Below are 27,004 nucleotides of genomic sequence, written 5' to 3'. Positions count from 1 at the left end.
CCCCCCTCCTCACACACGCACCCCCTCCTCACACACGCACCCCCTCTTCACACACTCAACCTCCTCACACACGCACCCCTCACCCGCCGCACCGCACTCCCTGAGCGGAGCTGGAGTGCGCGGGCTCAGGCGGTGGAGGAGGCGACGGCGTCCAGCCGTTACCTCGGTCGCGGCGCTCCAAAAACTCGGCCGCCTCCAGCAGGCGCTGCACGTTGATCATCCGCACCTGCTCCATGGGCACCGCGGGCGGCGACAGGGGCCTCTCCGCGCTCCCTTCCCCGGCCGACAGGAGGCGCCTCAGGCGGCTACAATCCGGCACCGCCCCGGGACATGTGCGGCGGCGGGCGGGCTAGCCCCGCCGCGGCTCCGCGCGCTCCCAGCCGCTCCGCCGCCCCCGCGGCTCAGCAGACAGCCGGCGCGGAGTTTGTTTACCTCTCCGCGCGAGCACGGGGGAGGGGCGGGAGCAGCGCCGCGGCCCGCCCCCTCCCGCCCCTTCCTCTGCCTCCTGGGAAATGTAGTCCAGCCCCGCCCACTGCACGCCGGGAGTCGTAGTACGCACGCCGCTTCAGTGCGCCTGCGCCTTGCCAAATTCCGCAATGGCCGCCGGGAGATGTAGTCCCGCTCGACTTGTACCTCCTAGACGCAAAGACTAAGAAGCTCTCTGGGCTTTGCTTCGCGGAGGGAAGGATTTGAGCGAACTGTGAGTCTGCTCTCTGGGAGCCCTTTTCTCAATGACTCCCGGCGGGCGCCTAGGAGCTGAAGCATGCTTGATCCACAGTGCCACGCTCCAGTTTTCTATCTACTACTACTGTCTCCTGTAACTTGTGTGCCTTGGTTGCCCCATGTGCAGAATAAATACTTGAAAAGCCAAAAATCCCTGTTCAGGAGCAAGGGGTGATCCTATCAGAGCCAGAGAAGGCTCCCATAAGGCCCTTCTTCCACCTCAGTTTTCACAGAGAGGTAGTGTTTTGGGGTTTTTTTTTATCTTATTTTTTAAAACTCCTTTCCCCTCCCTCAGGAGGAGAAAAGGCTAGAAAACCTCGAGATTTTAGAAGCTAGAAAACCTCTTTGGTGCTGCAAGTGAGGGATACAATTCAGTGGTTTGGTGCCGGAGTCACATGAGGCTCAGTTCAAATTCTGACTCTGCTACTTAACACTAGTTGTGTGGACTCTTCAGGCCTCATTTCCTCACATCTATATCAGATATAATTACTCTATTTATCCAAGCATTGAGGGCCTGCCATGTGTCAGGCACTGTACTAGACATAATGTGTACGGTAATGAGATAAACAGAGATGGACCTTGCTCTCAAGGAGTGTGTAGTCAGTAGGGCTAATTGTGAAGATTAAATAATTCCAGCACTTAGTACATGTCACTCAATAAATGGAAGCTATGATGATCATTTCCTCTCACGCTCTCCTCCACAGAGCAGGAACTGAAAGCAGAGGCTAAAGAGAGCAGGACCACATTAAAAAACTGCCAATGGCTTCCCTCACCACCACCGTCTTTCCAGGTCCTCAAAGTCTAGACCAGAGTTTCTCAACCTCAGCATTATTGATATTTTGAGAGAATAATTCCTAACTGGGGGTGGGGTTGGAGACCTGTGCATTGTAGGATATTCAGCAGCATCCCTGGCCTCTACCCACTAGATGCCAGTAGCACACCACCAACTCAGGTGTGACTACCAAAAATGTCTCCAGACATTGCCAGATGTCTCTTGGGGCAGAAAATCACCCCTGAATGAGAAGCTGTGGTCTAGGGCAAAGAAAGGCAAGAGGGTCATAACTGTTGAAAGCTCTAGGAGCAGGCTGGGAACTGCATAAACATCCATAACTTTTCCCCACCCTGATTATTTTAACCTGCTGGTGGACATCCAGAATAACAGGAAGCTCTTGGTGAGGGGAGAACTTCCTGTGGTCATTCCAGTGGCTACTGCAGAAAATAACCATCTCAGAATGAAAACGTTACTCTCAAAAATGTCATGGGCTTAATGCTGCATTTTAATATGCTTCCCTCCTTTTTTTTCCCAAAGTGAACAAGATTTCCAATGAGGTCAAAATCTGCAAAATTCTACCAGCCTTATTAAATATTACACTTGGCACCACATTTAAGAACCAAATAGATGTTCTATCAAATGCAGGGAGACCCAAAATGAGAGATGTTCACAAGCCACAGGAGATTTTTTTTTTTGTAAAAGCTTTGAAACAGGAACTGTGCTTTTTCAGCTGTTGGCTAGGTCACTTCAGATCTGGGCTTTCCCATTGGGTGTTGGTAACAACCACCCTCCGCATTCAACAAGGGACACGTTGGATAGGGGAAGAATGGAATTATTTAAAAGAAAATACCTGTTCACTCAGAACATCTGTAAGTTGAGGGTAGAAATAAAAATAAGGTTGAAAGTTTCTAATAAAGTTGAAAGTTTCTACCACTTCAGATCACAAATTGCCAAGGGCTACCCCAGGAACTTAAAAGAGGTAGCTTTATAACAAAAGTCTACCCAATGGGAGGTAAACCATGTGACACGCAGTCAAGGAAAAAAGTACAAACTGAAAATACACATGTGTTCAAGATGGGTTTAAATCCATACATCATAAGCCCTAGCAGGCTATTAAGAGAAAGCAGGATGCTTGCAGCACATGCCTGGCCTTTCACAGTTGACCTCCAGATGAATTTACCAACCCTTCTTTTAAAGCCATGGCCAAGAGGGAGATGAGGAGATGGAAAGTAGTGCGAGAATCACCAAAAGGCCACGTGCATATGTTGAAGAAGAGAAAAGGTGATGGTGATGGTGGGCAGTGTTAAGAACTGGTTTCCGTACAGAAATATCCAGCCTCTTCTAACAGCAAATGACCTGCTCCGGCTGACTCCCAGAGTTCTTGCATGGACATTGGCCACAAGGGCCTCCTAGAGCACAAAGCCTGGGGCTCTAGCCTTGGGAGAGTGATGCTACCCACAAACCATCCCTCAGCGCCAGCCCAGCCTGGGGAAGCCCAGAGGCAGCCATGGCCTTTCTTTTGCAGATGAATCCAATCTGCACTACAAATAGGGAAACTGAGGAAAAGCAAGGCTTCCAAAGTCTACTGACAAAAGAACCTGGAATCTTACCCATAGTTTCTGATTCTTCTGTCCTCCCCCTAAAGTATCTCACTCAGGGGAGTCTCTTTTGAAGATGGAAAAAGTCCTCCAGAGTCCCCCAGCCCTGTAACAAACAGCCTGGATGGGGACAGTCTGCCTTCTGGAAGAACACGGCAAAGCTCTCCGTTCCTAGGGGTCCTCTCCCTGCACCGTTTACTCAATGTAAATTTTCAAATGATTTACTGCAGATCCATGAACAATGCAGGAGGCTGGTCTGTGTTATATCGTTTCTGCAGACAGAGAAGATGAATAGGGGGGAAGGGGCCACGAGGTTAAGGTGCAAGTCCGAAGTCACTGTCTTAGTGACACCTGGTGCTTAAGAGAACTTCCCTGAAACTGCAAAGTGTATACTGTGCAGGGCACTGTTTTCTGCAATTATCTTTAAGGGTGGGAACAGGGGAGGGTAAGTCCTGAGCTCCTAAGTAAGAACTGTTAACAGTTATACATCTTTCCATCCCCCACCCCAAAATGACAACCGCAGCCTCCTCCTCGCCTCTCCCCTCGGAGCCCAGAAACGTGAAGAGCAGCAGAAAACCTTTTCTTCTGCCCAGTGAGTCAGCCTTGCCTAACTTCATGCGTAAGCTCTCCTCGAGTCAGCAGCAGCTCAGAGCTGCGGGTCTGTGTGCAGCCGAGATAAATTTGGGTCTAGAAGGGATGACGTAATGCTAAACCCGAGAGGTAGCTGCCGCCTCCCAGAGCTCTAGTCGCCAGGGCTGCCGGCTGACATCCCAACCACACGGAAAAGCACCACGACCCAGGTGCCTGAGCTGGGGATAAAGGGAAAGAAAGGACGTGAGGGTGGAGGAAACAGCAAGGGGAGGCAGTGTTAATCTGAGATCGCTGAATCTGGAAGTTTGTTGTTTTTTAACTTTGGTTTTCTGGTGAGATCAGGCCACTGGCAGAGGCTCAAACAGCTGCACTTGACTTCCATCCTGGCCTATCTCTTCCCTCTTAGAAAAGGGCTTCTTACATTTTATTAAATGGCCCTTATAACAGCAGCCTATTTCGGTGATTATAAGGGATGTGTTAATCTCTCGAATGTCCTCTTCCTTCTTTTTTGCATTAACTTGGATCCAAGAAGAAATCTGCATTGCAGGACTCAATTAATATGCACGTGTAAGACTCTTGCTTACCCCGGAGCACCCCACGTGGGGGTGCAACTGATAAAGTATGCAGGAGGATCTTGCTAGGGCCATGCCAAGTGAATGTTCCCCCAAATAACATTTCATGGTTTGTTTCATAGAAGTTTGTATCGTTAAGCTTATTCCTCAATCCAGCCTCCATTTTTCAGACGAAAATACTGAGGCTCAGAGAGGTATGGTAACTTACCAAGGTCACACAGTTATCTATCAAACTGATGGAGCAAGGGTTAGGACTCAGTCTTACAGACTCTCATCCTGTGCTCTCTACCCATCTCCATAATTCTTTTTCTAGTTGATTTGTGGTTTTAAAAATAAATAGGTAAATATGGGGTTTCCCTGGTGGTACAGTGGTTAAGAATCCACCTGCCAATGCAGGGAACATGGGTTCGATCCCTGGCCCGGGAAGATCCCACATGCCATGGAGCAACTAAGCCCACGTGCCACAACTACTGAGCCCACGTGCCACAACTACTGAAGCCTGTGCGCCTAGAGCCCATGCTCTGCAACAAGAGAAGCCACGACAATGAGAATCCCGCACACTGCAACGAAGAGTATCCCGGCTAGCCGCAACTAGGGAAAGCCTGCGCACAGCAACGAAGACCCAACACAGCCAAAAAACAAAAAACAAAAACAAACAAATAAATAAATAAATTTATAAAAAATAAAATAAAATAAATAAAAAATAAATAGATAAGTAAAGTGGAATACATTTTCTGGTCTTTTAAATTTATGGAGACCCTCTCCTTTAAATATCTAGATCAAGTTACATTCCAAAGGGATCCAAAGCCTGTTCTGTTTCATCTTCTGTTCAAGGTTCATTCTTCCCTAAGGAAAGGGAAGAATCAACTCTTCTGCCGGTGATGACCCCAAGCCATGGGCCCAACCTCGCTACATCACTTTAGTTAAAAGACCAGCACAGGTAAATGATCTTTGTTGTATGGAAGTAGCTTCCTTCATTAGGAATGCCTCCCGAATACTTTTTTTCAAATGACATTTCATCATGTGTTGCTGTAGTCATGTATTATTCTCCTTTAATTTGTGGTTATAATCATTTATACTGATAGACTTTGTGACTTTCAGCCATCTCTGGCATATATCCTGGTCAGCCATTGTATGTTTTTCTATAAAACTCCTCATTCCACGGGTTAATATTTTGTTTAGAATGTTTGCCATCTATATTCAAAAGCAAGAATGTACTGTAATTTTTTGTTGCACTTATCAGGTTTTGGATGCAATGACCTATTCTTTCAAAGTTAAATGCAACTTGATTTTAAAGCCTTAAAAAAATATATTACCAGAGGCCTTCCCCTGCTGCTAAGAGGATGCCCCATTCTTGACACAGCCCTGGGTAACCCTCCCTCCCCTGCCAGGAGCCTGCCTACAGTTGCCCTGCCTCACCACCCCTTGGCATCATCACTCCCTTCCAGGTGGCAGAAACTTGTGGAGGTCACTCTTAGGGCCAGCCAGGCCCTGGACACTAAATCACACACCCAGCCCTGCTGCCTCGTGGCTGAGTTCTCAGCTTCAGGTGTACTATTTAGAATAAAACACTAGGCCTTTGCCTGGCCAAAGATGTCTGTGATCTCACCATCACTTCTATTTCCAGCATTCTGATTCTAGGATTCTGGGATTCTCCAGAGATCCTAGAACAACATGCCTCCACTTGCCTACTAGCTGCTACATAATGAGAGCCAACTATGTGCGTGGTGCCACTTGTATAGTCAGTTCATTTAATCCTCTACACACCTCTGAGATTCCTGTTTCCCAGATGAGGCCCCAAAAGGTTAAGTGATTTGCCCAAGGCCACATAGGTAGCAAACGGATTCAAACCTAGATTTCCCAACTCTTGGACCCCACGGCGTACGTCAGGGTATGTTCCGTCAGACAAGGTCAGACAAAATTGGTTAGGGCAATGGTCTCACCCAGGCATAATACCATCCGCCTAGAAGACTTCAGAAATGTGTAGGAGTGTCTTTCTTGAGTGTCACCACGACTGGGGAGTTCTACTGGCATTTAGTGAGGATGAACCAAGGATGTTAAATCCTGCAGTATTCCAGGCGAACCTGCTCAAGAAGAACTGTCTCATCAATAGCTCCCTTGTTGATAAACACTAGGTCAGAAGGTTAAAGGCAGAGAACTCATCATTCGTTCAACGAATATTCCTTAATCCTCCATTACATGCTGGGCACTAACCTAGATGCTAAAGAGAACAATGAACAAAACTGCTTGTGGTCTTTGTCCTCAAGGTGCTTGTATTCTAGCCTGATAGACAGATGATAAGCAAGTAAAATCATTGTAAACCGTGATAAGTAGGATAAGGCATGAATAATAAATGAGATGGGGGGTAGCTTTAGGTGGGTAGAGGGATTAGGGCAATCACAAGGGCTGTCTAGGCCAGCTTCTCAAACTTTAACGAGCGCACAGATCACCTGGGAATCATGCTAAAATGGAGATTTGGATTCAGCAGCTCTGGGGTGGGACCTGGGAGTCCCATTTCTGACAAGGTCCCAGGAGACACCAGGGCTACCCATTCAGACCACACTCAGGTTAAACAGTAAGGGTGACAGCCATGCAGGGAATATGGATTTTATTCTAAGTGAGATAGGAAGGAAACTATTGAAGGGCTTTAACCAAATAAATGACATGAACCCAGTTATATTTAAGATCACTCTTGTTTCCTAGATCTCGATGGAGGAGAGGAAGAGGTTGGACCTACGCCGTTTGACCAGAACCAGCTGGCCCACACTGGCAAGGTGGCAGCCAGGGCCTAAAGCTCATCTGTGCGGCTCACACTTGCCAAGCACGGGCCAGACCAGTTGCCCTACAAGCTCAAGTGCCTTCTGGAAACCTAGTAGAGCCTGACAGGGTGTGGATTCACACCCTTGACATTGTAGCATCCAGAGTCTCAGGAGGCCTACTGGTTGGGTGAGTTCCCCAGGGGGTGCTGGGCAAGGTGGCACTGCAAGGGCAAGTTGCAACACCCTAGACCATTGCCTTCCAGAAGAGAGGGCCCTATCTGGCTTCAGTGTCCATGCCTAAATAGTCCCAGAAGGTTTTGGCTGCCCTCTCTCTGCCCCAGGATGAATGGGAAGTAAAGGAAGTCGCTCCAGGGAGGCATTCCCAAGGGGACTGTCAGCCTGAACCTCAAACATTCCAGATTCCATTTCTTGCCTCTTGCTCTCTGACACTTCTCTCAGAGTCCTGAAGTCTCCTAGGAAGAAAGAAAAACCTGGTTTTGAGTCTCAGCGCCACTCTTTGTTAGCAGGTGGCCTTGGGAAAGTTAGTTAGCCTTGCTAAGGCTAAGGCTTTCCTCATCTATAAAATGAGGATAATGACAGCACCCTCCTGTTGGATGATTGTTAGGATTTAATATAAAGCACTTAGCATTGTGCTGGCACATAGTAACTGCTCAGTAAAAGGGCACCATTATCACTATTCCTTTGGAAAACAGAGACAACATTGTATCTGTCAGCAGCCTCCTTGGGGACAGGCTATCAGACTCACAGGAGACAGGCAAGTATTATTTACTGTTCTCCATTTGTCTGTCACTTGCACTGGAATATAGAACTGGAACTGGAGACCATACATACTGCACTTTGGAAGCAACAAGCACGGTGCTTGGCTCCTCACAGGTGTTAGAAATTTTACAGCTGGTGGAAAAAAGGAAAGAAAGTTGCATGCAAGGTACTCAGAGTCTTGGGAGTCAAGAAATATGGTAGAGATGGTCAGGTGTGGTGGAGGTAAGAGGGAGATAACACAGGGACATCATTAGGAAGTTCTGGGCCCCTGTAGAAATAAAAACAGAGGCCACATGCACTTACACTTGCCACCCATGGCCAAAAACAGAGCAGCCCTGGGCACGCCCTCCATTTTAATACAACAGTATTAAAATAGTCCCGGATCATCTTTATTCAAGTATCCTTGCTAATGGCAATAAAGACACGGAGTAAAATATCTCAAATAGCAGGTAATCCAAATCCCCTTTTATTAGCTTTAAACTTCCCAATCTTTCTCTCCCTCAGGACACTGTGTTTATCTTTCTAATTTTGCTGTGTTTAAATTTCCTTGGCAGACACTGGAGTTGGATATTAGAGGTATGAGGCCAAGGGCATGTTGTATGGGAGAGCAGGCTTGGTAGGAGCACTGCTAGGGACAATCCTCCAAGTGCAGAGTGCCCCCGTCTGTAAAGAACTAGGAGTGGAATGTGTTCATTTACAAGGTTGCTTACACAGTACTTGATTTCCTAAGCTCAGGCAGCTTTAAAAAAAACAAAAAAAGAGTCAGATCTGTAAATATTACAAGGATAAACACAAAGGGTTTTAAACACCAGGCTGGGGGGTGGCAGGGTGCATGCAGGGAGGGGAGGGACTATTCCTTTTTTTGGAAGCCCAGCATAAATTTTTGTTCTATCTGTAATGATGGCTAGAACCAAAGACACAAAGCCCAAGTCAGATGCAGTCCCACATGGCTGGGGTTTACTTTAAGACAACTGAATTTCTAAATCTGGCACTGCAATAGAGTATAACTCCATGATGGCAGGAAACTGTACTTCCAGGTCCTAGCACAGAGCCTGACATAAAGCAGTGTGGACCCCTGAAATACCAGTTTGATGGATGGATGAATGAACAAACTCACAGAACACATTTAAGGAGAATTCCTGGCATGCAATATAATTCCACATTTTATAAAATTATTTGCCACAGGGGCCTTTTAAAGAAAGGTTCTCTAACCTAAATTTTTAAAAAAAGAGATCCTATTTACATATATTTCCTGGAGATGTATTGCTCAAAACAAGGGTCACCTGAACTTTCAAAATATTTCACAAGCAAGGGGCCCTGTACAGCATTCTGCCAAGATGAGGAAGCAAAGAAGGAACCTCCAGCCGGGGAGGATGGTGGCAAATGCCCATTCGTTTTGGCCGGAGAGGAGAGATCAAGTCAGCTGCTGACAGCTTTGACACCTCCAGCCAGGCCACTCAGGGACAACAGTATCGAGAAAATTACTTCCCTTTAGTTTAGCAGAAGAGCCAGAGAGCAGGTGTCTCTCCCTGCGGAATTGAAGCTTCTCTCCAGTGTGAGCCAGAGCTCCACCCTCCACCCCCAGAAGGAGGCCCCTCCAGGAAGACTTGAATTCCTCCTCCTCAGTTAAGGCTGGGTAGCCATCCTGTCACTGTCATCGCCTTCAGGCTCCACCCACTCCCCCCCCCACTAAATGTAAAAGAAAATATTTCTTCTAAATGGTGAATTCAAATTAGCTCAATTTTGAGAGACTATTGAGAATGTCGCAATGACCTTTGCAATAACCGGACACACCCTGGGATCAGTAAACCAGGGTTGAGAATTGCTGACTTTATGAGCACCTGACTTGTAAAACAAAAGCCCGGTTTGGGGCTCTGCCTGGGACCCATTCTCACGTCAGGCGGGAGGCAACACAGCCCAGAAGGACCTGGTTCTGCCTCTCCTGCGTCATCTTGGGTAAGCCACTGTCCCTCTCTGAGCCTCGGCCTCCCCGTCTGTATAGTGAGGATGATGGCTGCTCTGTGACCTCTGGGGCTCCTACTGGCCCTGATGCTCCGTCTTACCACCTGCCTCCTTTAAAACAAAACCCAAAAGGGAGTGGAAGGCAGAATGGGAAAGGGAAGAGAACTGGTTCAGAAGGCCAGGTTACCATAAACCTTCCCCCATTTCTTCCTGCTGAAAATGCCTTTATTCATTCTGCAGGAAGATTCCCATTTTTTGCTGGGTTATTGCTTTTTATACTTCGTTTTCTTTCTCTCTCTTTTTTAAACTCAAAAGCCACAAAACCACAAGTCACCTCCCCCAAACGGGTCATTTGGAAGCCAGCGCTATCAGGGGTTAGGTGTGTCAGGCCTGGCATACTGGTGGTATCTAAGTGAAGACCAGGCCAGGGCAACCATGGGCTTCTCCTCCAGAAACCCAGTTTAAATCAATATTTATCCAACTGTATTTATAGAAAGTGGTGGTGGTAGGGAAGAGGGGGTGGGGTAGGGAGGCAGGGGGATCTAAAACAGAACAAGCCACAATGACTGATGCAAATCTTTGTGGCCAATTCATTTCTGCAGGGCCAGGCTTTTTTTTAAAAGGCAAAAGACCCAGCTTTTGGTGAACCTGCTGTTGGCCCTAGTACCATAGCAACAGCCCCAAGTCCTCTAATATGTCCAGAGGACAGACTTGGGAAAGGCAGTAGGAGGGGGGTAGTGTTTCCTAGGAGCCTAAACTTGAGTTAGGGCCAGCAGAGTTGAACAACTCCGAAAAACAAAAACAAAATCTCTCTGGTTGGCTCTCCTGTCTCCAGCTTCACTTCTAAACCTTTTCTAAGCAGAGTGTGTGCAGAAAGACCCTGGACAATCAACAGGGTGTTACAAACACCCACTCTGCTTCAGATTATTGGGTGACCTTGAGCAAGTCATTTCACCTCTCTGGACTTCATTCCTTGGCTGGAAAATGCATACACCTATATATGGTTAAAACTGTAGGCTCAGTCGAATCAGAGGCCTAGGTTCAAAACTCAGCTCTGCCATTATTAACCCTGTGACCTTTGGGCAAGTTACTCAGCTCCCTGTTCCTCGGTTACCCCCTCTGTAAAATGGGGGTAATAGAAGTGCATATGCCATGGGGCTGTTGTGAAGATTGGAGGAGATAACGCATGTTTAGCCCCATTCTTTACCAAGTATAGTCAGTACTCCATAAATAGTTGCCAGTGTTGACATTATACAACGCAATTAGTTGCTGCTGCCGCCGCATGCCGGCACCCTCTTCCTTTCTTTCAGTTCTACCCCCAGACTTCTGCCAGCCATCCTCAGATGAAAACCCCCATTTCTAGGTGCATCAGTGGGACAGTGTTTTGGTCAGAGAGGGCAGGTAGGTGAGCAGCTGTTGTTTTGCCTTGGATCTGATAGAGCTTCCCCCCGCCCCCACCTCCCAATCCAGGAATGGCTCAATTCAGCTTCTCTAACTTCCCAAGGTCCGGATGCTTTTCCTGGGTTTCCTCCACAGGTTGCCCAGTCCCTGGGAGCTCTGGGACTCTGAAAGCCACAACAGTATCCTCAAAAGTCTATTTCTGGCATTTACCTATGGGCAGAGATAATATTTAAAACTAGAAAAAAAGTTGAATCTGAGGAACATAATTTAGGATGCAGAGGAAACAGAAGCCTGATTTAATAATGCTCTTTACATAACTCCACCAAAAACAAGTACATTACTCCAGTCCCATCATAAATCAACCCATGGAGTTTTCAGAAAAAAAAGCAATTGCACATAGTACATGATCAATACATATTTGTGGAGTGAATGAATGAATGAATCGTAAGATGCCTGCTGTACAGAAATGTGACCTAGGTGAACGTTAGTTGCCACCAAAGCCCTCAATTTTAGCATAAATTGCACTGGTTTCCTGCTCTCTAAACCAGTAACTGATCCGTCTGTAGGGTCACAGCTGATGTAGTTTCAGCTCTCTAGGCCTGACCTACCATCTCCTTATAAGCCCTGGTCTTTACAGCCCAAGGGCATTCTGCATTGATAATGGGAGACATCCTCCCTCCTTGGAAGAGATCAGTATTTCCAGTTCTTCTCCAAGTCTTCAGAAAGTCTGTCATGTGTCCCCTGGCCTTCAGACCTGATCACTGTGCCATAGCCAGTAAATGACAAATCCAACCAATCAAAGGATGTATATTGTCTACCATATGCCCAGTGTTATGCAACAGTGACATATACTGAAATACTGTAAGTGATCTTTTCCCTCAAGATGCTCATCTTCTCCCTGTGAGGATAAAGCTAATGCACAGCCAACAAGTAGAGAATTGCTGATTATCAAGGCTCAAAGAAGTGACTATTTATTGAGCACCTACTACATTCCAGGTACTTTAAATGGAGAACCTCAGTTAGTTGTTCAGCAATGGCAGGAGGCCGATGCTATTGTTATCCTTGTTTTACAAAAAAGAAATGAAACCTCAGAAAGGTTAGGTAACTTGTGCCCAAGGTCACACAGCCAGTAAGCAGTGAAGGGGGGATTTGGGCCCTGCTCTGGGTGACTGTAAAGCTTTCATTCTCTCAACTACCCTGACTTAAGAAATATCCAGGGGAGGTTTCCTGGAGGAGGTGGGAACTGACCTAGGACTTGAAGAGTAGGTAAGACACAGATAACCCCAGGGGAGTAAGAGAATGAGGGCATTTTAGACAGAGGGAAGAGTCTAAGTCAAGCATAGACACATGACTGTAAAGCCTGCTTGCTGGTGGACCTGCTGGATGGGAGCAGAGGAGATTAAGTCAGGAAGGCAGGGTAGGGCCAAATGACACCACACAGCAGCAGCTTCCTCTGTCTGGAGGAAGAGGCTGCTCTTTGGCCTGTCCATGCCCTTAGGAAAGCACCTCACCCTCAAACCCAGGTAATGCACTCCAGAGACCCACCCATGGCTTCTACTCCCATTTAATCATTCTTTTCTATCTTAAGCATTGCCCCAAAGCCACCTTCCCTACAGACTGGGAAGCCCTTTTCTGTCCTGTAGACCTCACCGGTTATAGTAACTTCCACTTGCCTGCTGAACAACTTCTACGCACAGAACACCCTTTTGTGAATTTCTTATTCCCTTTCATTTTTAACCTTTTCCAAAACAGGAAGTACATATTTTCTCTACTAAACAGTCAGTCCTAAATTACTATCCCTCCACTGGACCCCAAATGGATATGGGTGATATGTCAGAGGTTATTTATGTATAATTTCTGAATTTGTGAAAACAGGGTCACAGTATCCGTGATTAATATTTCTGGAGGCCTTTAGTTTGAGATTCTCAGGGATTCACATCAGTTGGAACTTTGGGAGAATGTACCAGCATATCCTAAGCAATCCTTGCCTTGCACAGAGCAGTCAATACTGAGTGACTTAATTTGAACACCCCAAGAAAACTCATTATATATACTGAGAATAATTCAGTACTGTGTACACTCAGTGAGCTCTCCTAGTACGGAAACCTCAAAGAAGCCATGAAAAGCAGTTCTGGTGACAACGGAAAATAAGGCAAGCTCCTGCCAAGTAAATACTTTGCAAACGGTAAAAGCGGAACGTGTAAACTCGTGACCAGGGCCTTATCGGTGCATTTCGCGAATGTCTCACAGAACCCGAAATGGAGAATTGAGGCTCAACTCCCGGGTGAAGAGCGTCCCTTTAAGAAGGGACTGTACCAGCTGGCCAAACTAGAGCTCCCCGTGATTTTCTGGCTTGCCTCCTGGCTCCACCCCCCAGTCTCTGGCCTCAGCAACGCGTGACGTTAGAGGAAGCTGAAGCTGCCGATTGGCTGAGCGACGCTGCTAGGTCAAGTCCAGTCAGAGGAAAGAAGTTTGTCTCCATGTGGAAACCATGTGTCTCTAGCTGGGAGGGGGAAGAGGAGAAGGCGGAGAAACTGAGATCAAGTGATTACAGGAGAACTGGCTGAAATGAAAGCGGGGAGATTGTGCACCTGAGCCGGCCAGTAATGCCCTTTGCAGTAGTGACCTAAGAAAACAAACAAACAAAAAAACCTTGCCCAACTAACAAAACTTGAGCCCCCCCGGCCCAATCATAAAAATAATTAAAAAGCTAGGGTCCTTGCTTCCTTCCAAAAACCAGGGACCTGAGAAACGCTGTAATCCTATCGGAACGCCTAGATTCCCCTCCCTCCCCCAACGACTGAATGATGTAAGCGTTTCGGAAAGCGGGGCTCTGAAGCAAAACAAGTCCTGCGCGCGCGGAGGGACCCTCAGTGCCCGAACCCGACGCACGCACGACCCGCCCCCCGACTCGCATTATTGCTGTGCACACGCGGAGCGCCGTGACGCGCGGGCATTGTGTGCAGCGAGCAGAAAACAACGGCGAGCGCTGCCAGCGCGAAGAAGCACCCCTAATAAAATGAGGCAGATGTAGGGCCCGCTGTTTTCCGTACTAGGAGACCGAGATGGGCGGGAGGCGGGGCGAGAGTGGGGAAAATAAAGTGGCCTCCGTGGGCCGCTCCAATTTTAAGGGGAGATAATAGAGGGCCCTGCGGATGGTCGCCCCATAGTTTGCTGGAGGTCACCCTCGCCTGCGTGAGCTGTTGGGGAGGGGGCAAGGGCCTCGAGCGGAGTTCCCGCTCTCGGGGAAATCTGGGGGCCGCTGGCATCACGTCATGCTGAGCCAAACAGCGGCTGCGAAAAGAGGCAAGAGAGCTAAAAATACTCCCGCGGGGAGCCGGCCGAAGGAGGGGGGCAGCGGGGCCGAGGGGCTGATTACGCACACGAAGTTGACTTCGATTGGGGCGCCCAGGTTCCCGAGCCCCTCTCGGGGTCTTGCAGCGCGGACACCTCGGGAAAGGGACCAGGAGGAAGCCCCTTGGCTTCCACGGTCTCGGGAGCCTGGCTCCGCTGCCGCTGGCCCGCCCGGTGCGGGGCAGCCCGGCCCAGCGCGCCCGGCCCTCTGCTTACGTGACTGGTGGCCACGCCAGAGCCCCGGCACCGGTAAACAAGGAGGTGGCGGCGGCCGAGGCGGCCTGGGGAGCGAGGGTGGGGGCGGCGAGGTGGGGAGCAGAGGTCTCCGATTGTCTGCGAGTGCGAGGGGCGGGGGGCGAGGGATGCGGTGGAAGCTCCAGCAGCCTGTTTAGTACACCCTTCTGTAGAGGGGGTCGGAGGGGGCCAACCAGGTTTGCCACACACTGCCAAGGTGCCCTCTTTGGGTGCACCCCCGGCCAGAGCCGGCGCCACGGGACAGACTCAGGGGAACAGGGCACCCGGGCGGGGGATAGCGTAAGAAATCACGCCCCTTCCCCTTCCAACAAAAGCGAACACACCAAACAAAACCACGTCTTCCCCCACCTCCCCACCAGCTCTGGCTTTTCAGAAACTACCCTATTGACGAATGCACACTGCCCCCCCCCCCAAAATCCCATGAATAATCGCAAACATTCAGCTACACAGCCGACGATGCGCCTTTCTCGCAACCCAGGCACTCCGAGAAAACAGGAGAGAAGAAAAGAACGCACCACCGACCACGCTACACAAATCCTTGTTTTTGCCTTAAGCTACTGCACGATTTCGCTGCCATCACACGGTTACTTTAACCCCGAAGGCCTGGGGTGTCGGTCAGCTAAGGTGTTTTTGTGTTTGAGGGTTGTTGTTGTGTTTGGGGGAGGGGGAGTAGGTTGCAAGATCTGACACGTTGCAATCGGACCCTTTCTTTCTTTTCTTTCTTTCTTTCTTTCTTCCTTTCTTTCTCTCTCTCTCTCCTCCTCTCTCTCTCATCTCATTGATCTTCCTACTTGTTCGGACAGATTAAACAGCCTGCTTTTCTCTACTCTGTCAGTCTATATTCCTCGGCCCCTTCGCCCTTCTCGCAGCTATTATTTGTGAGGACCGTGCTGGAAACGCCGCACACGCGTGCCCCCGTTAACGGCGCTGAGCGACTGCCTGGGGAGGATGGGGGAACCCAGTTGGCAGAGGCAAAAATGAAACAAACAAATACAAAAAGGAGGCCAGGCCGGGGTGGGGCTCCCAGCACCACCACCCCCAAGCATCGCTCTCCACCTGAATCTGGGGTGGGGGGGGAACAGTAGAAATCCACGAGGAAGGCATTTGCCTTCCTCGCCCAGCGCGCTCACTCGGGAGCCGTATCCCGGAAAATAAAAAAACCCGAACATAACAGCCTACACCTTCTTCCATAACTATTGTTTCCTGCGAGATCCCAAAGTTTCCTTCTGGCTGCGTCCCCCTCGCCAAGTTTCCCGGGCGCAGGGCGGCGGGTCCGGGGCGAGCTGCTGGCGGTGCTTGGCTTTGCCGGCCTGTTTCTTTCGGGGGGGGGGGAGGCGGTGAGGAAACCACAGGGCACCAGAGGCGCAGGAGGACTGTATCCGTGGACGCGATGGCCTGAGCCCAGCCTTGCTGCGAGAGGAGAGGAAAAAGCAAAGTAGACAGGAGGGAGAAGACCCGAGCCAGCCCGAGCCCACGCCGTGGAGGGCTGTTTGGTTGTTGGTGTTATCGTTGTCGTGTGTGTCTGTGTGTTTTCTTTCTGGAACCGCTAAGCTCTGCCTACAGTTTCCAACTTTCGGCTTCTAATCCCCACCCCACCCAGGAACGAGCGACAGAAAAACAACACTTGTCTGCCCGAGAAGGCTCCGGAAAAAAAAAAAAAAAAAGGAAGAAAGGCGACCTCGAAGAGATGAGCTCTCGGCTCAGTTGTCAGCAAACAACAACACTCCCCCGCTCCTCGGCCCAGCGGTCCTGCCAGCCTCTGGGAGACGGACAGACGGACGCACCGACAGGCCCCCCCCTTCCCCCCGCTCGTCTTTGTTACATCTTTAGCAGCTTTGTGCGTGCGTGTCCTTTCTCCGGTGTCATCGGCTTTACTGCCGAGGGCTGGATGTGTGTGTGTTGGGGGAGGGGGGTCAAGCAGGCGACAGGGGTCGCCCAAATGGGCGAGGAAGAAAGAGCCGGGCGCCGAGGAGGAGCCAGCGCCCCCAAACTTACTTTTGTTTTCTTTCTCGATCTGCTCCAGGTAGCTGGCGGCCTCGAGCAGAATCTGCACGTTCTGCAGAAAAGTGTTGATGTGCTTCTCCATCGAGTTCTCGCTGGTGTTGAAAATGTCCGAGAAGGGGCACCTGAGCTTGGCCCCCGCGAGCTCCTCTGGCTGGGCCGGGGGCTCGGGCGCGGTCACGGCCGGGGGCGCGGCGGGGGCCAGCCCCGCACCCTCGCAGCGCGCCTCCTTGCGCGGCCGCCCGCGTTTGCCCATGGAGGAACCGGGGTCCGCCGAGCTCGTCCTGTTTTGGGGCGGCGCGGCCCGGCCAAGCTCCGGGCCCCAGGGGAGAACCGGCTGGCTGGAGCGAAGAAGGCGCCGAGGCGAGGAGGCGACCTGACTTCCCGAGCCTCGCTCCGTGCAGTTGTGTGTCTGAGTGTGAGTGTGTGTCCGTCTCGCAGTGGGTCTGTGTGTATGGGAGATTGAATGAACCTACAGGACAGACGGAGGCGCTCTGGCGCCTGGGTCCTAGTGCGAGCCGGTCGCCATCAGACCGGTCAAAATAAAAGGTGGAGACAAGCGAGGCAGGGACCGCCCCCTGCCCGTCTCCGCACACTCCCCGACTCTATCCAAATCTTACCACATTGTAGAGCGTAGGATTTAAACACGAATGGAAAAAAATACTCGAAGGCTGTGAGCGCACCGGCATAAAAACAAACTACTTAGCTATCTTTTTCTTCACATAAGAGTAATACCAATGCCTGGCACATAGTAGGTTTCCAACAAATGGGGGCTGCTATGACTTAAAAAATAAAAGCCCAATCCAAAATATCGTCACATGTGACCTCAAGTTCTCTTCCCCCAATGCACGCACACTCACTCACTCACTCACAGACGCACGGGCATCTACCTTCACGGGGCCAAATGAAATCCCCAGGCCACCAAATCCCAGTTACAGATTTACTCACTCTTTCTTTCTCCCTTCGAATGCAAAGTTATTTTCCAGGAAGAGGGAGGAGGTGTAAGCATCTCTCCCCACACTCCTCTTCCCAGCCATAGTCCAGCTGTGCAAAGCTCACGGTAGGGTGCCTCCACACCTGGCTCTCTTATTTGACAGAAAGGCAGAAGTGGCAGCCCAGGAACCTCCCACCCCTACCCCAGCTGAATTCCACCTTTTGGTTCTGAAGACCCCTGCCCCAGCTGACATTGTTTCACTGCTACTGCAGACCCAGTGAGAGTCTGCAGGAACCATGGGTGCTCTCCAGGCCCGGGAAGGACGGTGGGAGTCAGGGCCCTTTGGGAGTGCCATAGAGAAGGATTCAAGTCCCAGCTCTGCTGCATACAGACTGCGTGTGTGCCTGGGTGAGTCCTATAACTGCCCTTGGCCTAAGTTTCCCCATCCACGAAACCTCTGATAAGATTCGTGTGCTGATTAAATTATATCTGCACTTAGTACACTGCCTGGCCCATAGTAAGAGCTTTTGCTTCCAGTATAGACCCAGACAAGAGCCTGAGTCCCCTACCTGCAGCTAAGGGGGGAAATAAGTTGCAAGAAACAAGACTGTTCTGCACTTTGTTGGAAAACATATCTGCAATAAGCCCACCTAAGTATTGTCAACTTGCGAGGTCACCTGGAGTTTTCCTCCAGGGAAACCGTTTACTTAGAAGACACAGTGAATGCTGCCCCATGGAGTTGTGCAACCCAGCCACCCTGTTTAGAGTCAGCTTCACACACATTTGTCAGGAAGACTTTTCCTGGAAATGGAAACTTTTTGAAAAGATGAAAGTACATTTCTTTGTAAAAACACTCACTATGTAAAACAGAATACACACACCCTCACCAAAGTCCTGTGTATTTGTAGTCTATAATAACCTGCTGCTGATATGACAGGAACAATCAGTATTTGGCATTTTAAAGCCAATATATTCACAGTTTGTATCATAATATAATCATACTACACATGCTCTGCTCATTTTCCATCTTGATTGATCTCTGCATCCTTTGGCCAGCGTAGAGGAGAAGCTCCTAAAAGCTGTGAGATAAATTACTTGCATCATCAGAACAATTACTTACTATTTGTTCTATCGGAACCACAATCCGAGTCACTCATGCTTAAAAGTCTATAAACGTCTAAGGACTTTAGGAAGTACAGTTTCAAACAAGTTTTAACCAACGCCATTTTGCAAAAACTGATCTCCCTTGCCCTAGATGAAAGATGATAGTGAGACGATGAACCACCTAAGCCTGGAGAAAACCTTGGTCTCTCTTTAGTTCCCCAGTGGAGGCATGGGCCAAATGTGCACCTATGCAGTACTGTGACCTGCGTGTATGTATATACACACGCACCAAGACAGGCACGCCCCACACATGAGTGCCAGGGTGGGGGTAGGGTGTTTTGTCATTATTAATTTATCCCTGTTTCATCTGTCATAGATCGCAAGCTTCAGAAAGACCAGTGGGAATCTTCAAGCTGGGCCACGAATCTGACCAAAGCCAAAACAAACAATGGCTTGAAGAAAATCTCCAAAAATTGCTGATTTGCACTATTCCCACAGTCAGCCACAGCCCCCGCCATCATTCCAATGGAAAACATCACTGCTGGTGCCATATCAAGTCTTCCCCCCCATCATAGGGGCATTGTTTTCTGTTGTTATGTGAGTTCTTAGCATCAGACAATGGCACCACAAGAGACACGTTGGAAGCAGGAGAAATGCCTTTTTGTTTCACAAAGTCTATGCTGTTGTGCCCCAGAGTGTCACATACAGTATAGTTGCATATATTCATTTTGGTAACGTGTCTGTGGAACGATGAATGTGCTAAAGCTCGAATGTCCTTCCTTATTTTTTTCAGAGTCCATCAAGTGTTAAATCATGTTAGCATCCCTCCTCCCTCACCAACCCCCAATTAACAGATTTCTCTAATAAAGTTGGCCCCAACAGAAAGGGTGGTGTTTCAGAAGTTATATTCTGGGACAGGCATCCAAGATGCTGGGTTACAAGCTCAGCTCCATTCTTGATTACCTTTGCTTCCGAGGAGGAGCCATTCAAACCCTCTGCACCTCTTTCTCTGGGGCTTTGACTCCATAAATAAACAGGTCTCTTTGGAACCTTGCTGAGAATTTCTGCAGAGAACAGGTAGGGGATGAGAAGGCGACCAGCCTGATAAGAACATGTGAACTCTTTGAAAGGAAAGCAGTGAATTTTTGCAGTGCCTGGCCAGGCCAGCCATGATGCTCCCAAGGGCCCTAGGTGTCTTGGGTGCCCACTCAGTCTGGTCTCGTTTTCTCAACCTTCTGTTTCTTTGTTTGGCCTGTTTGCCTGTTTGGTAATATTTTTCCATCAATCTTGTTTCCATATTAAAGCAAAATCACTCTTTCTTTCTTTTGCCCCTCTTTTCCCCCAGACTACACTACACTCTTACATCAAAGGAGTTGTTTTGCCTGTAATTACGTCTTCAGGTACACAAGCTGGTTAATTACTGAGGCTATGATATGAGTTGCCCCCAGACCTCCCCATCCTGCATTTGTATGGGATGCCCTTCCCCTTCCTGGACCACTTTGGCTCTCCTGGGCTCCTTAGCCTTGCCCTTCCTCCTTACCTTTGCTCCCCTCACTAGCCCTTTCTGCCTAAGTCTACCCTCCAACATCTTGCTTTTCCTCGGACCTTGTCAGCACAAATCCATCAGGTTCTCCTCCGCTCTTTGACCTGTGGTCTTTGGACTCAGGCTTGGTAAACACCATCAAGACATCTTCTGTCCCCTGCATTGTCACTTGAGTCCTAATCCTCAGAGTTTTCCTAGCCAAATTTATCCTGGGCATCTTTCCCTTTGGAAAGGCATTGTCCAGCAATGATCTGAGGAGCTGGCTTGGGGCTCCTTCTCTCCTTGGGAGCCATTATCTTGCCTTCATGTTTTAGAAGAAAGAAGTGGCTTCAAGGAAAACCCAGGAGTTGGTGGTTAGGGACTGACGAGGCACAAGCAGAACGGCAGGAACTAGGAGAACTGTGGGACTCTGCCTCTCCCGCTGGCTCCTGCACAGGCTTAAAAGTGCTGACCAGGTCTCCTTCAACCACTCCCCATGCCCCCACCCCCAACCCCACACTCACCAGCGGGTGCAGACATGGGCAGAGGATAAAGAGCCTCCGCCCTACATGGGAGCTCACCCAGACGTCACCTGCTCCTGGGCATTATCTCTGATCTTCTGGACTCTGTCCTCCTGGACCTCTGAGGTTGGCAGGCCCTTCCTGTCTCAGCCAGCTCCTGGGCTTCTCCTATTCAATGCCCAGTACTTACAGGGTTCATTAGACTATGAGCTCCTCGAGGGCAGGGAGCACGCCTCGCTTCCCCAGCATCCCCAGCCCCTGGCACCTAGCATGGCACAAGTGTGACACAGAAGAGAGGCTTAGGCCAGGAGGGTCAAAGGGATCAATGACCTTCCCTCGCCTGGCCAGAACTTGGTACTGGCCCTACATGGCGTCCTTGCTCCAGCATGGCAAAAAGAGGCATTTGACACTGTCTGCAAAATTATTCCTGACAGTAGCTCAAATATGATCATTTCCAGGGGCATTTGGAAATAAAAGATGGCCAATGCCTTAAGCTAAAGGAATACAGTTCTAATGGTGAAATGTTAGGCCTCAGGAGATGGAAGGGAAAGGCAGTATGCAGGTGGCAAAAGATCTTCCTGATGATGAGCTGATTGTGTGAATCGCTCAGAACCTCAGTAGTGAAGAACAATGTTTGCCTTGCTGAAAGGGTATATATAAAGGAACTTTGGAAACTGTGTTGTACATATGTCAGGATAGTATTGGGCTAAGAGAGTCTTGGAAGATTTTCGGGGAAAACTAAAAGAATGGCAAAAGGATGGGAGCAAGAGTTAGGGCCCCAGAGTTTGGGGCCAGCTGTTCGACTGCACTGTTGTGTAGTTTTGGAGAAATAATCTCACCATCTGCAGTGTCAGTGTCCCCACCCAAGATGGGAGAGTTCCACTGGCACACAGTCTACCTCTTTCCCCCTTTCTGAAAAGCATCATTAATTCATCTTCCCCATGTTCATTAATCACAGACAGGGATGTCATTACCTATGGGGGTTTTGGGTCAGCATGGGAAAACCAGATGACTGCACTGAGCTTGTAAAATTCTAGCCAAAAGCGAAGAAACTGGCATTTTAGGTCACCCTACCTGCCTTATCTCTGGGAGAAAAACCTGCTTCCCTTTGATATTCTTTTTGGAAAACAAACAAAAAACAGGTGGAGGAGACCCATCTCTGTCTTCAAAGAGGTCTGGGGGACCAGGACCCCTGTCTGTGAACCATTAAACTCAATAATCTGGGAATCAGCGCCCACACTGGGGGCTACACAAAATCTACAGGGAAGAAGCAGCCCGGAATGGTGCTGCTTCTAGTTCCTGACCTTCTGCCTGGACACCTGTCCACCACCCGCGCTCTCCTCCCCTCTGAAGGCTTTTTTCTCTCTCTTCTTTTTCCACCTCTCCTGACTGAGGCCTGCAGGTTGCCCTCTCCCTTTCCTGACCCAGAGCTCAGTTCTCCTGGGTGAAAAGGTTAATGAGCACTGAAGTGGGTATATTTCTCAGGGATAATAGCTGCATGAGCACATACTCAACATATGGGTTAATTCATTCCATCAGAAGACATAGTCTCCCACGTGTCAAGCTTCTTCTAGGTGTAGGGACACAACAGCGAGCAAAGAGCCAAAACTCCCACCCTCACGGGACTTATTTCTTACCCAGGTATACATGTGACATAGGACCAGTGGGATGCATGCAGGTATACACATAGGCACATACATGCACACAAAACCCTTTACCCCCATATCTTTCAGAAAATGAAATGTAAACTCCAAGTTGGAGCCAGAGTAATAGGGATTCATACAGAGGGACTGTTACATCCTTTTACGTATCACGGAAACAGTCATAAAGGAGAGTAAAGAAGGGTTTGCCCTCACTGCAAACCTTTTCTCTCTTCTTGCTTACCTTGGAAATTGACTTTTGTTTGCATACACTGACCTTTTGCGTGTTTTCACATAGTAAGGCATACTACACTATGTACCAGAATACTTAAATTTTTAAAAATTTTCATATGTTATTGTAATTCACAGAGTTCTAAAAATCTCACAGATATGTGTGGCCTGCCAAAGAGTCACGTCAAAACAACTGTCTAAAATTATGACTTACCTGGAAAAGTCAGAAATGTAATCAGAGGCTATTTCCATATAACTACACCCTAAAAACACCCATCCCAGACAGGCAGGCACATGAGAATAACATGTTGGCATATAGTTGCAAGAATCTGCTTTAGACTTTTGATTCTTAATTGCATCATTGTTAAAGTAGAATTGAGTAGAAAGTACCAAACACGGAGGCTAGAACTGGGAAATTCTTCTCCATTTCCTGGTTCACTTTTCAAAGTCTTGGAAGAACTGGACTCTGTCAAATCTTAGGCTGAACTGATGCTAAGGAAATGTCTTCTCATCTTGTTAAATTTTTCATCCTTTGGACATGAGCACTTGTGAGTGTACTATACTTACGTGTAGTGAGGTCCCATATTGTGACACGGTAAGTATAAGAGCTAGTATTTACAGAATGCTTATAATATTCCAGGCCCTGTTCTCCAAGCACATTCTATTTCATCCTCATAATCACTCCATGAGCTATTATCATCACCCCCATTTTACAGATGAAGAAATGGAGACTGAGGGAAAATAAGTGCCTTGTCCCAGATGGCACAGCGAGCAAGCGGCAGTGCTGGGGTGCTCCCTGGTCTCCAGTCGAGCACAGCAGGATGTTCCTTCTTCCTGTTTATAACCAACTTACGTTCATCCAGTTCTGTCCAGCCCATGTGGGTTGGGTGTAAGTTTATGCAGTTTCGCACCTATGTACATAAAAAGGTACTTGTTGCAAATCCTCATTAGATTGTAGACGGAAAATTTCTCCAGTAAAGGAAACTTGGATTCTCCCTTCCCAGGCTGTGAGTTCTTCCACAGCTTCCACAGCAACCCCTGCAGTGCCTAACAAGTGCCCTGTGCAAAATAACTGCAATACACGTTGTTCAATTACTAGGAACTCTGCACAGAACCAACTCAGGGTGTAGGCAGCACCTTCAGTGTTATTTATCAGACATTGACAATCTCCCCTTGGCACCCAAGCTAACTTCTCATGAGCTATCTGCCCTTGTACACAATTAGTCTCACTGCTGAGCCAGAGGACAGACACCGTGCCACAGAAGGCCCTAAGAAAACACACGTGTTTGCTGCCTGTGCCAGAGGTTGTGAAGCTGAGTGCAACACATAAGTGCACTTAGAAGGATTGTTGACCACATAGGGAAGAGGTTCTCAGCCTGGGCCTGTGCATTAGAATGACTTGGAGATAGGATTACCAGATTTATCAAATGAAAATACAGGATGCCCACTTTAATTTGAATTTCAGATAAACAACAAATAATATTGTAGTATAAGTACGGCCCATGCAATTTGGGGGACATACTTATGCTAAAAATTATTCATTGTTCACCTGAAATTCAGATTTAACCAAGTGTCTTGTATTTTATTTGGCAACTTAATTGGGGAGGTTAACCTAATCAATTAAATTAGAATCTCTGGGGAATTCCCTGGTGGTACAGTGGTTAGGACTCCACGCTTCCACTTCAGGGGATGCGGGTTGGATCCCTGGCTGGGAAACTAAGATCTCGCATGCCATGCGGTGCGGCCAAAAACAAACAAACAAAAAAATCAAAATTAGGATCTCTGGAAATGTGGTTCAGATACCAATACTTTTAAAAGGTTCCCTAGGTGATTCTCATGTGCAGCTGGGCTGGAGAATCACTGATAGAAGGGACTTAATATTGTGGAGGGTAAAGGAGGGGAAATGGGGTTTGACCCAGGGTAGGTAACCCCCAAGCAGAAAGTGGTGGACAGGGACTTCCCTGGTGGCGCAGTGGTTAAGAATCCACCTGCCAATGCAGAGGATATGGGTTCGACCCCTGGTCCAGGAAGATCCCACATACCGCGGAGCAACTAAGCCCGTGTGCCACAACTACTGAGCCTGTGCTCTGGAGCCCACCAGCCATAACTACTGAAGCCCACGCAGCTACAGCCCGTGCTCTGCAAGAAGAGAAGCCACCGCAATGAGAAGCCTGCACACTAGAGAAAGGCCGCACAGCAACGAAGACCCAATGCAGCCAAAAATAAATTAAATTAAAAAAAAATTTTTTAATAAAAATTTTTTTAAATAAATAAATAAATAAAAAGCCTGGGGTTTAAAGCCAAGCAGAGATAGATTCAAATTCTGCTTCTGTCATTTACTCAGGTATATACTCTTGGGCAAGTTACATAACCTCTCTGAACCTCGGTTTTTCATCTGCAAAATGGAAGTGATAATTATACTTACCTCACAAAGTTATTGTGAGGATCAAATGATATAATGCCTGTAAAGTGCTTAGCACAGTGCCTAGCGCAGAGGAAGCATTCAATATGCAGCTGTTATTATTGCATTGCTGCTGCCTTTCCCAGATGCCCCTGCAGATCTTCCTCTCCCAAGGCTTGGCAGCAAAAGAGGCTCAAAAGAGGCTCAGGTGACTACAGTACTGTCCAACCCAGAGCTCCCCAAGGAGTCCATAACATGAGCTCAGACCCTCTTGTTCTCAGCCTTCTGGCTTTGAGCCCTTGACCAAGCCTTGTAAGATAGGATTACTCATAGCAAAAGGGAAAGGGCAGATTATACAAAAGGGACCTGACTCCCTGAATTCCACTTGTGACTTTGTCACTAACTGGTCATGATCTTGGGCAGGTCACTGCACTTCTCAAGGCTTAGTTTCTGTCTCTATAAAATGGATATAGGCCAGATGGTCACATCTAGCCATAATTCTCTGTGATCAGCTCGCTTGTAGAAATTCTGGCCCTGACTCCCTAGCCACTCTCCTCAGAGAATTAAGGTTCTTTTTCTGCTTATTCCCAGGGTTCTGAAGTGGAGCTTCAGGGTTCATGCAGGGCAGAGAGCTCTGAGAGTTGTGGGTTTCCTACCTTCTCTTCAGGTACATATATACTCTGCTACAAAGTTCAACATACCCTCCCCTTTATGTTTTCCCTTCGAAGAATGGAGGGAAACTTCAGTGTTTATTCTGTCTTTAGCCCTTCTTAAAGATGATACCACACTCATCACCACTGGCCACTGCCAAAGTCCACGGGTGCAAATGGACCTGAAATGTGAAGGGGCGACTTTGAGGGTGTCATTCAGAAGCTAAAGTGCTCCCTCCAACTGGAGCACCCTGGATACACCTGTTCTTTTGCTCTTAGGTAATCCCTTACTAATCCTTTTTCAAAGTTCACCTGCCACTGAGAGTCCACTGCTGTTGCCATTTTTGAAGGACAAACCTGTTTCTCAAGTGATAATTGCACTGGCCATCTGTCTCTCTTAGCCGTCCCCCACACATCATCTTTCTCCAAACCCCTAAATGACTGAAATAATAATGCAATAGAAGAATCTGGTTGCAACAGACAGCATTTTGTCCTTGTGTGTTCACTATCAGGATGGACCTACAAATAAATCAAGTAACAACAGAAAAGTCCTCTTTGGTTTCCCCAAGTTTTCCTGCCACAGGGCTCAGAGCTGAAGAAACAGCCGACTCTCACCTCTGATGAAGAAGATCATTTTATTAGCGTGGATCCCAAGGAGGGGTTGTGTTACTGTTTTATAAGGGGACGTAATTGGCTAACATCCACTCTGATGGATAGTCTGAGAACACGCCTGTCTCCATGAGCGCTGGAGATAAAGTCCTAATCAAAGTGGTCATGGACTCCTTTTGAAGCTGCACAGGAAATCTCTGGGAAACACAGTTTAAAAGACTCTAGTTCAAAGGAAACTCCTCCTTTATTAATACTATTCAGAGATTTGTTCCTGATTTGGTTTTGTTAAGTTGCTCTGCTGAAAGAAACAAAATAGGAATTTGGGCAATAGCTGTGGGAAATCAAACCCAAAAGGTTGGAAGGGGTTGCAGATAATTAATTTGGGGGAAATTTGTCAGCAACCATTTGGAGTTTTGGCATGGTGAAGGAAGACCAAATTGTTGGTCATGTTGGTGTTTTTAAGGCAGCCATTCTGGTATAAAACTATCTCTACCTCCCCCCTTTGAACTATCAAAACGTTAACATCCTTCGATGGGGTTATTTTTATTCTAATAACAGATTTACCCAGAGAGGATCCTTGCATAATTCAAGACTGATCATCTCTTTGGAAAGATGGGCTCAAAA

General features: G+C 48.2%; 1 protein-coding gene and 1 long non-coding RNA gene across 3 annotated transcripts in view; one reads left to right on the top strand and one right to left on the bottom strand.

Moving 5' to 3' along the window:
- MXI1 (MAX interactor 1, dimerization protein) overlaps positions 1 to 17,523 on the bottom strand; it is a 100,009-nt gene extending 82,486 nt beyond the window's left edge. The window contains exon 1 of one of the 2 annotated variants that reach the window (XM_027112555.1): positions 16,763 to 17,523. In XM_027112555.1, coding sequence (XP_026968356.1) covers positions 16,763 to 17,024 — 262 coding nt within the window. In that variant the 5' untranslated portion in view covers positions 17,025 to 17,523. Of the gene's footprint in view, positions 1 to 162; positions 422 to 16,762 lie in introns of those variants that run through there. The other variant, XM_027112556.1, reaches the window with a different exon arrangement.
- LOC113623403 (uncharacterized) lies at positions 9,564 to 15,909 on the top strand. Its single transcript, XR_003433917.1, has 2 exons — positions 9,564 to 9,751; positions 13,034 to 15,909. It is a non-coding gene; the product is annotated as an uncharacterized LOC113623403 (long non-coding RNA).
- Positions 17,524 to 27,004: the final 9,481 nt, after the last annotated feature.

Source organism: Aethalodelphis obliquidens, unplaced genomic scaffold (assembly GCF_003676395.1).
Source record: "Aethalodelphis obliquidens isolate GAN/ISIS:26980383/991018 unplaced genomic scaffold, ASM367639v1 scaffold11, whole genome shotgun sequence".
NCBI lineage: Eukaryota > Metazoa > Chordata > Mammalia > Artiodactyla > Delphinidae > Aethalodelphis > Aethalodelphis obliquidens.
This window is presented reverse-complemented; position numbering and strand designations above follow the sequence as displayed.